Source organism: Xenopus tropicalis, chromosome 3, assembly GCF_000004195.4.
Source record: "Xenopus tropicalis strain Nigerian chromosome 3, UCB_Xtro_10.0, whole genome shotgun sequence".
NCBI lineage: Eukaryota > Metazoa > Chordata > Amphibia > Anura > Pipidae > Xenopus > Xenopus tropicalis.
In genome coordinates, this window is record NC_030679.2 from 125,934,995 (window position 1) to 125,945,291 (window position 10,297).

A 10,297-nucleotide genomic window follows, 5' to 3' on the forward strand; every position below is an offset into this window, starting at 1 on the left:
TGTACATGCTCCTCGTCTTGTGAAGGCGTTCCATGGTCAATTTCCTCAGAAGCCTCGGCCTGGTGGTCCAGTGGCCCCCCGTGGGGGGGGGGGTACTGTCATGAATCGCCGCTTCCTACCTGCTCCTGGTGTGCGGCGGCGTCTTCCTTCTCAGCGTGGCGAATCCAAGATGGCGGTGCCCAGGGCTCCACGTGGGCGCAAGGACGCCAGCGCGATGACGTCACGCGCTATGGCGCCAAATTCAAACTTAAAAGGACGCCAGAGACCCAGGTTCAATGCCCGAGTATAGCTCAATATTCCTATTGTGTTTCTGGGTCTCTAATTGTCTGCTCTGCTTTTCCTGTTGCTGTTCCATTGCCTGTTCCTGACCTTGAACCTTGCTGCCTGCCTCAAGTGACCTTTGCCTGAAACCTGACCTCTCTATTGGATTACCCCGCATCTGTACTTCGCTCGGACTCGCTGGAAGCGGCCTTCCTCCTTGATCCTGACTACACCCGGAGGCCCCCGCTGACAATGCACCTCAAAATAGTTGAATAAAAAAGGCTGAAGGAAGAGGAAAATGTAGGAACTGACAGTGTGAGGACAGAGGGGTTTGAGGAAAGTGCAGTGAAAAGGTGGAATAATCTAGGCATAAGAATAGGGGTTGGCTGGTAAAAAAAAAGGGGGTGCATATTACACTATGTAATTCACCTTTTTTCCCAGCTCCTCCCTCAGTTCCTGTCAGCTCTATAGGCACAAGCATTTCCAAGTAAATTGTGGATTCACGAACAAGCTAAAAGGGTTGAGGAGACCGCCTCATACGTATGCAAATAAGGATCCTGGGAAGAAATTCCTTAAGGCTCCTAGAAAAGTCCCATTTACATGGGCTTGTCCCATTTACATGGGTTTATCCTATAGGCTAAAGCTCACCCATTGGGTTTAACTAAATTGTGCAAACAGGAGGAAGGCTTCTGTTCTGCAGGGTATAAAACCTGTTGAGCAGCACAGACAAACTACTCTCACAGAAATAGATGCAAAGAACAATTCTCTGATTCAGTCTGAGTACATACAGTAACAGGTATCTATACTTTATCATCCCATTCTAGATATTAACTGCTTCTCTGGGTTGACACTGATTAGATTTCCTTTAAATCAGAAAGAACAATGGAAGCCATCCCAATGAGTACTGATTTCTTCAAAGGCACTTTTAGGGAACATGCGGAGGACTGGTACACGGGCTGCACATACAGTATGAAGGTAAATGTCATTATGCTATTATATATGTGTTTAAGTAAATTTAACCAGATATTCTTGCAACATGGAAAAATGGAACATTTGACAAAAGAGCAACCTCCCCACTGTAGATGAAGTGGACTACAGCACCCAGCACCCTCTGAAGGGGCCCATGGTTAAGTGTTATGGGATACTGCTGTCAGTACAGGCTTTTTTTCTCACCTTAAAACATTCTAGTACATAGCTTAGAGTAAAATAATTTGCAGAACTCCTACATTGGCATTTTCATGTAAGGGAGCAGGGATTGGAGGTGATTTGGAACACTTCAATGTGCCATCACTGTATAGCAGGGGTCCCCAACTTTTCTTACTCGTGAGCCACAGTCAAATGTAAAAAGACTTGGAGAGCAAAACAAGAACCATAAAAGTTCATAGAGAAGCCAAATAAGGGCTAAGATTGGCTATTAGGGGCCTCTATGCACACTATCAGCTTACAGGGGCTTTATTTGGTAGTAAATCTTGTTTTTATTCAACCAAAACTTGCCCCCAAGCCAGGAATTCAAAAATAACTCCCCGGTTTGGGGGCACTGAGAGCAACATCCAAGGGGTTGGTGAGCAACATGTTGATCACGAGCCACTGGTTGGGGATCACTGCTGTATAGGATACTGAGGGGCTGATTTACTAACCCACGAATCCGACCCGAATTGGAAAAGTTCCGACTTGAAAACGAACATTTTGCGACTTTTTCGTATGTTTTGCGATTTTTTCGGCGTCTTTACGAATTTTTCGTTACCAATACGATTTTTGCGTAAAAACGCGAGTTTTTCGTAGCCATTACGAAAGTTGCGTAAAATCTTGCGATTTTTTGTAGCGTTAAAACTTGCGCACAAAGTTGCGCTTTTTTCGTAGCGTTAAAACTTACGCGAAACTTCGCACCTTTTAAGTTTTAACGCTACGAAAAAGGCGCAACTTTTCGCGTAAGTTTTAACGCTACAAAAAATCGCAAGATTTTACGCAACTTTCGTAATGGCTACGAAAAACTCGCGTTTTTATGCAAAAATCGTATTGGTAACGAAAAATTCGTAAAGACGCCGAAAAAATACGAAAAAATCGCAAAATACCGATCTTTACGAAAAAAACGCAAAATACCGATCTTTACGAAAAAAACGCAATCGGACTCATTTCGACCCGTTCGTGGGTTAGTAAATCAGCCCCTAAATATGAATTGTTTTTTTTTATGCACCAGGATCTCCCCCCTGCAGCTTTGATTTCAAACAGGAATAGAACTCTGTGGAAGAAACCCTTCAGGAAGCAAGTGGCTCTTAATCTGACAGCAGCAAGAAACATAAAGAGTAAGCTATACCATTTTATCATAAACACCAATTAACAGTTAGGCTGGTTAAGCTTGATGGCCACATGTCTTTTTTTTTTACCTCATTACTGTGTAATATGTATTAAATGGCAAGGAAGCGCAGTCAGTTGGAAAAAGTTAAGTAAAGTGCATTAATTATCAAGTCACATCTGAAAGTCAAGTCAAGACCCTTAAAGGAGAAGGAAAAGCTAAGTCACTTGGGGGTGCCAAAATGTTAGGCACCCCCAAGTGACTTTAATCGCTTACCTTTTACCCCGGGCTGGTGCCCCTGTACGGAGAGAACAGCACCAGTCCGGGGTACCTGCAGCGCTTCTTCCTTCCTTCTTCACTGTGCGCGCATGCGCAATAGAGTGAAAAGCCAAACTTTAACAGAGAAGTCGGCCTTTTCACTCTACTGCGCATGCGCCGGACTCACAGTAAAGGCTTAACGAAGCTGGAAGGAGGAAGCGCATCGCCCCAGGTGCCCCGGGCTGGTGCAGTTTTCTCCTAATAGGGGCACCAGCCCGGGGTACCTGCAGCGCTTCTTCCTTCCTTCTTCGCCGCGTGCGCATGCGCAGTAGAGTGAAAAGCCGAACGTTAACAGAGAAGTCGGCCTTTTCACTCAACTGCGCATGCGCCGGACTCACAGTCAAGGTTTAACGAAGCCGGAAGGAGGAAGCGCATCACCCCAGGTACCCCGGGCTGGTGCAGTTTTCTCCTAATAGGGGCACCAGCCGGGGGTACGAGGTAAGCGATTCAAGTCACTTGGGGATGCCTAACATTTTAGCACCCCCAAGTGACTTAGCCTTTCCTTCCTCTTTAAGGTGTGAAAATAATAGAAATATCAAATTTTTGCGCATTGTTTTAAGATTAACAAAATATTTTTCATTTAGTAGCTATATATATATAATTGGCCAGGCTTTTCTCTATTGTTTAGACCAGTGCTGTCAAACTGGTGGCCCACGGCCCCCCTCTGTGCGGTCCCCCACCTGTCTGGTTGCTGTGACTGCTTACCTTTGTGTTAGTTTTAAATAGTATCAGTACTGAGATTAACTGGCCCCCTAAGGCGATTAATCACAGCCACTTTTTAAAAAACTGGCACATGCGCAATTGGCCATGGCAATGCATATATTAACCTACCCCCATTAAATCCCTGCGATTAGTAACCGCAACAGAATTTTGTTGGGGTGACTAATCACCCTGTGTGTCTTCACCCTTATGCCTCAGATTCAGGCTGTAAATGCTTGCATTGTTTACACCTGTAAGCCCCTGTTTTGTTTACACCTCAGATCTATCCTGCCTGTGTGTGCCATACTCTGCCTGCCCTATGCTGCCTGTGCGTGCCATACTCTGCTTGTCCTATCCTGCCTGTGCGTGCCATACTCTGCTTGTCCTATCCTGCCTGTGTGTGCCATACTCTGCCTGCCCTATGCTGCCTGTGTGTGCCATACTCTGCCTGCCCTAAGCTTCCTGTATGTGCCATATTCTGCCTGCCCTATGCTGCCTGTGTGTGCCATACTCTGCCTGCCCTATGCTGCCTGTGTGTGACATACAGTGCCTGCCCAACCCTGCCTGTGTGTGCCATACTCTGCCTGCCCTATGCTGCCTGTGCGTGTCATACTCTGCCTGCCCTATGCTGCTTGTGTGTGCCATACTCTGCCTTCCCTATGCTGCCTGTATGTGCCATACTCTGCCTGCCCTACCCTGCCTATGTGTGCCATATTCTGCCTGCCCTATGCTGCCTGTGGGAGGTGAACCTGGCAGGGGTTTTGTTAGAATTTGGAAATATGCTATTATATGGTCCCTAAGGTGTATTAATATTTGCTGGGGGTTGATAAACTATCAACACTAAAGGAGATAGTATATGGATTTAGGGGAAATGGCTTAATATGACTTAATTAACTTTTTCACATATGAGTGATGGGTGAAATCCTTTCTACCACTATTAATGTGGATATGTTCTTAAAAATGTTTGCGCCGATATGGGTGTGGTTTAAAGTGCATGTGGCCCGTGTGCCATTGTGCCCTTTGCCAATATATTCTAACTCTGCTAATTTATTCTAGTCTCAAATGACCTTACCTTCAGCACATCCAAAATCTGCTGCACGGCTACAACAGCATACACATACGGCAGGTTCCCTGAATTCAGAACTGTGAATGATACAGAGGACAATGTAGAGAGTGTCAGGACGACAGGTAAAGAACATATTACTATTATTTCAACTTTGACAAAGGCTGATGTTGCAGCCGAAACATCAGTTGTCTGTTCACTCCAATAAACAAAAGTCCTCTAAGTCCTGTGTGAGCGGTACCTGCATATTGGATTTTATTCATCTTATTGCACCCAGGCAAAGTATTCCAAAGTAGTGTGAGTGCTGGCTCCCTATGTTTGTTATATATTATTTATACGGGTGATTCTATCTTAAACGCCGCCTGAGACAGCTTTCCCAATTCCGCCCCCCTCAGCTCCACCACATTAGTGCCAGTGGGGGTCTAGGGGGGGCCACATTGGTAGTACAGGGAACACAATTGCGCTCCATGTACTAGAAAAGTCAAATTTCCAGTTTAAAATAGAGATTCCTAAAGGTTACTAGGGGGAGCTTTTTTTTGCCTCCTCGGTTACGAAAACTCACCTAATGGCAGCAGTGCCATTTGCCTCCTCGGTTACGAAAACTCACCTAATGGCAGCAGTGCCCCTGCTTTTTCATTAGAAATGGTGGGCTGTTCAAGTATAACAGGGTAGAAAGCAATTGCCTGCAACTGGGGTGGAAGTTGGGGGCTATGCGTGTGTGTGGAAGTAGAAGATGGAATATTCTAAAAAATGGATAAAGAACAGAAATATTTGAAAAGGTGAGGAAGGTAGAGAATGGGAGACTATAGCCTGCCTTTGGGCTAGTGTGCATGCCAAATACAAGGTGTTAATGGTGATGTTTTCATTATTAAACCATATTGCAAAATATTATTTTGCTGCTTTATCTGACCCCAGTCCCTGGGTAAATGACCTCCTTCCTTTAAGTTGCTATACAAATAAACTGCCTGTTAAATATGCTAAAAAAAATGGTGGGCTGTTGCACTGCAGCCTTTAGGGTGCCAGAGGCCACAAATATTGTGGGCCAATATTAGTTGCTGATGTGGCCACTCCAGTCCAAGTGTACGGGATCGAATGGCAACATATTTGGGATTTATTTTAGCAGTGAGATGATGCAGTCCTTTGCAGATGGGTTTGCTTGAGCTACTATTATGATCTGATTACATGGCCTGAGGGCCAGACAATCGAATCAGCCCAACATCTAGATGGCAAAACTGAGCAGAGATCCACTTGTCTGGCAACCTTACCACAGATCATTACAGTGCATGTCTAGCTTATTTTATAGTTCAATGACCAAAGTATCACAGGGAGGACAGTTTTTCTACTTCACTACCTAAAACTCCTTTGTAAAAGTTAACTGCTGTGTCTTTGCTTTTGTTGTGTTTTAAATGCTTATGAGCAAAAAGGCCCTTTTCAGTCTAATATCTACAGTATATATGTTAAATTTACCAATTCTTTAAAAAAAATAATTCCTGTTATGTTTTTCTCACCTCAGAAGCCACGCTTACTGATGAACCAACGTTTCACCTTATAAATTCCGTTACATACAGCATAAAGGACACAGACAACAAGCATTTTGTGTTACAAAGATCTGGTGACAATGTACAACTCATAGGCAAGCAATTACAGGGGGATAACATTAAGTTAGCAGGTAAGTACCTTATTAAGCCTTTTTATTGTTTTTTGTTTGGAGAAGTAAGCTACAGCACCACAGATGCTTTTAAGTAGGTATAAATAGCAGGTAACTGCCCAGGCAGAACCCAGTGCTCACTACCCCAATAACTACCAACAAAATGAGCAGCTGACTGGGCAGGCACCACTTCGGGTGTGATGGGAAGGCTGAGACCCTACAGTTGTTGTTAATTACACTACATTACACTGGGGGTAGCCCTTAAAGCTCAGATGTAAGAAACACCTATATACACAAGGAATTAACTAACAAAATATTTTTTTTTTTGTTTTTTTCACAAAGTCCCTTGTTTACTTTACCAAACAGCCAAGTTTTAAGTTAACTTTTAGTTTGTTATAGAATGAACAATTCTAAGCAACTTTTCAACTGGTCTTTATTATTTATTTGTTATAGTTTTTTAATTATTTGCCTTCTTCTTCTTTAAGCTCTTGTTAGCTTTCAAATGGGGATCACTGACCCCGGCAGCCAAAAAAACTATTGCTCTGTGAGGCTACAATTGTTTCTATTCATGCCTCTCCTACTCATATATCAGTCTTTCATTCAAACCACACGCTGGTTGCTAAGGCTATTTGGATCCAAGTAACCAAATAGCTGCTGAAACTGAAACTGAAGCTGGAGAGCTGCAGAACAAAAGTTGAAATAATTAAAAAACTACAAATAATAAAACATGCAAACCAATTAAATCTGTCTCAGAATATTACTATCTACATCATACTAAAAGTTAACTCAAAGGTGAACAATCTCTTTACGTAGAAAAAGCCTCCAATTAACATTTGACCATAACTGCCCTTATGTCCTTAGCCACTTGTAAGTAAAACTGTAAAATCTCTGGTGCCCGCTGTTGGTAGTTAAATTAAAAAAATCAACTTTGGCCCTAATTAAATCTAATTAAACCTGTAAATGTCTAGAAAATACATATGATTTTCAAGCGGGCCACATTGTTTTGCTTTGTTTTTCCAGAGAAGATAGAAATAGATCAATTCATTTCAAGACCAGTTCCAGCCAACAAGATTCCTGTCGCTTTAAGCCTGTTGGGGAGGAACCTGTACCTGTGTTGTAAAGAAAAAGAACTACATTTGAAGGTTTGTATGAACATGACCATTTCTAAATGTATACAGCACCATGTTCTATGCCACATTTACCAATGATTATACTTACACACACTTTTCTTGGGTTCCCGGCTCTTAGGAAGTCAGCAACATCAAAGACCTCAACCAGAAGGATTTGAAACCTTTTATTTTCCTAAAAGCCCAAAATTCTGCAGAGTCCACAGTTACTTTTGAATCTGCTGATGCTCCTGGGTATTACATCAGCACTGCGACTAAAGAGGAAACAGTCAAGCTGTCTGAAAGTGAATCAAGAATAAAACATTTTCAACTCTTCGGCATCTAGGTTCCTGTTTTCCAGCCCTTTTATTGCTGAACTGCAATTCTTAGATTCATATAAGTACTGCTAGATGTTTTAGTTTAGTAGTACTAATGGGTAACAAATACATATGTTTTTTCCACTATCTTTTCCAGGCTGAAAACAAGTTTCCTTTGGCTAGCTGGCCAATAGACTCCCTGCACTGTTATGATCTCCTAAAATAAACAGGCAATGAGGGCAAGGCCTAGTGGCCAAAGGCACATAGTACAGTTCAGTTGGTAGCATGGCCAGGGAAAACCAGTCGAAAAGGAAATTATACATGCACAGATGCAGCAAAAATAGTTCTCTAAATTTGCTCATAGCTCTGCATTTGGCTGGTAGATATGGTGGGACAGTGTTGTTCTCATCAGTTGCTTTTGTGCAGTTTGGAAGAACCAGGGGAGAGCTGTACAGGGGTCCCACTGTTTTAAAGTGATAAGCAGGTTTATTTATCGTTGAAATTTTAACCTGGATTTGTGTAATTATAATGTAGTATATATCATTTCTATTTGCATTTTTTATATGTTATTTATAATTTTATGTTATAAATATTTATGTCTGAACAAAACAAAAAATATTTTTATGAAATATTAGCTTACATTAGCTTGGATTACATATGAATGATATCCAAATTTATCAACCCCTCCATTAACTGAGACTCAGTTCCCTACTGCCTCCTTGCAATCTGCAACTGGATGACCCAACGGTGCCTCAAACTGAACCTAACAAAAAATGAACTGATCATCTTGTCACCTAAGCTTGGTCATACTTCCACCTTTACTATCTCGATTGATGGCATGCTCATTAACCCTGTCAACCTTGTTGTCTGGCGGTGATCTTTGACTCCTCTCTCTTCTCTGACCATATTAAAACCACTGTAAAAACATTAAATGCTGGTGCCAGAATTCTCCTCCTCTCATTCAAGAGGGTACAGGCCCCTTCACTGCCCTTCATTTCTCTGCTCCTCACTACATCTCTCGTGCCTCCATAGGTTCCTGGCCGACTCCTCTGCTCTTCTCAGAACAACTTCTTGGTTGCACCCCCCACCACTACTGCTATTTCCCATCTTAATCCCTTCTGCCTTGCTGCTCCTTACGTTTGCAATGCCATCCCTGAATTCCTCCATCAGTCTCTTCAGAACTAAATTCAAGGACTACCTATTGGAGCACTCGTATAGCACCTGAACTGGGAACTGGCACTTATATTTTAGTGTCACCCACTGTAACCTGCAGCACTAAATACCCTTCTATGAGTGTCTGTAAGTTACCCTCCCACTTAGATTGTAAGCTTGACTGTACTTTGTATTTATTAATTTGTATTTATAATTGTACTGTGTATTTATTGATCTATTATTGTACTGACCCCCTATTTATTTATTTATTTATTGTTGTGTTGTACAGAGCTGTGTACATAAATAACGCTATTTAAATAAAATTATATATACATACATATAGTATCTTTGATTACTTGAATGTGTACTATTGGTAAATAAAATGTAATTCATATTTTGACAATATTATGAGGTCATTCTATTGGACAATCACATTTTCATATAGTCATTTAACCCTCTCACTGAGTTTGGATGTCGGGTTTTGCAGCCAGCATAGGTTAACAACCTGTGTTGTCTGTGCCAATCAGGGAAGGTGGGAAACTTTCCCCAAGCAGCAATGAGAATGTTAGTGCTGACACCCTACCAACAAACCTTTCCAGCACTCTCCAGCCAGCTAGGGCTGTTGGGTCCAACCACATCTAGTTTTACTGAGAGCTTCATGCAGAAGGGCCCACATTTGGTTGGGGCAGTGACATGACCAGGCGGAAATACGAGGCTCAAACCATTCCTTTCTATCAACAGAGGCATTTACATTTCTCCCATTACCTTGCATAACATCAGGGGGCTAACTTTAGAGGCTAGGGAACCTGCGACTTCTATGGGGACAGAAGGCATCATGTGAGGGGCATAGTGGGGCACTAACTGACTACTAAATGTCATTAAAGGGGACATATAGGATAAATGGGTAAACCCTAATTTTGTAGGCAATTATGAATAATATAAGGTGCTGGTTTCACTTTGGGCTAAAAATGAATCCTATCTGTAACAATGGCCCCTTTATTGGGGCTCCCTATAGATCCTATCAGTTCTCTGTCCGAGTTTGAAATGGAGAGTGGGCGTGTCCTAACAGTCCCTGCCAGAAGCACAGTAGGAGGGGGAGAGCCAATCACAGCCCTGCACTCACACAAGCACAGACTGGCTTCAGTTCCCTATCAGGTCAGCCTAGCTGCCGATTGGTTCCTATCCTACAGTGCAGTGTACGGAGGGTCGCCGGCTCCCCAGCACATCCAGAGTATTCAGCCAGCAGGAAGTGGAACAGATGGGCAGGACTAGTGGGGTTATAGTGGAATTTCTCAATAAATCAGTCTGAAATACAACTTTTTTAAGCACATTTCTTCTATATCTAGAGGAGTATAATTCTCTGGTACATTCTTAATTTTTATAGGATATGTCTCCTTTAAAAACGGTCTCCCCAGTTTATTGGCGTTACTAAGCCCGATC

At 42.5% G+C, this 10,297-nt stretch overlaps 1 protein-coding gene across 2 annotated transcripts; it reads left to right on the forward strand.

The window, feature by feature from the left end:
• Window positions 1–985: 985 nt before the first annotated feature.
• LOC105946938 (interleukin-1 beta-like) lies at window positions 986–8,984 on the forward strand. Of its 2 annotated transcripts, XM_031899284.1 has the most exons (7): window positions 986–1,057; window positions 1,136–1,236; window positions 2,459–2,564; window positions 4,628–4,759; window positions 6,148–6,303; window positions 7,303–7,424; window positions 7,531–8,984. In XM_031899284.1, the coding sequence occupies exons 2-7, from the start codon at window positions 1,144–1,146 to the stop codon at window positions 7,732–7,734; spliced, it is 813 nt and encodes a 270-aa protein (XP_031755144.1). In that variant the 5' UTR covers window positions 986–1,057; window positions 1,136–1,143; the 3' UTR covers window positions 7,735–8,984. The 2 variants fall into 2 exon arrangements, with proteins under 2 accessions (XP_031755144.1, XP_031755145.1); XM_031899285.1 differs by lacking the exon at window positions 986–1,057 and having other exon boundaries at window positions 1,090–1,236.
• Window positions 8,985–10,297: the final 1,313 nt, after the last annotated feature.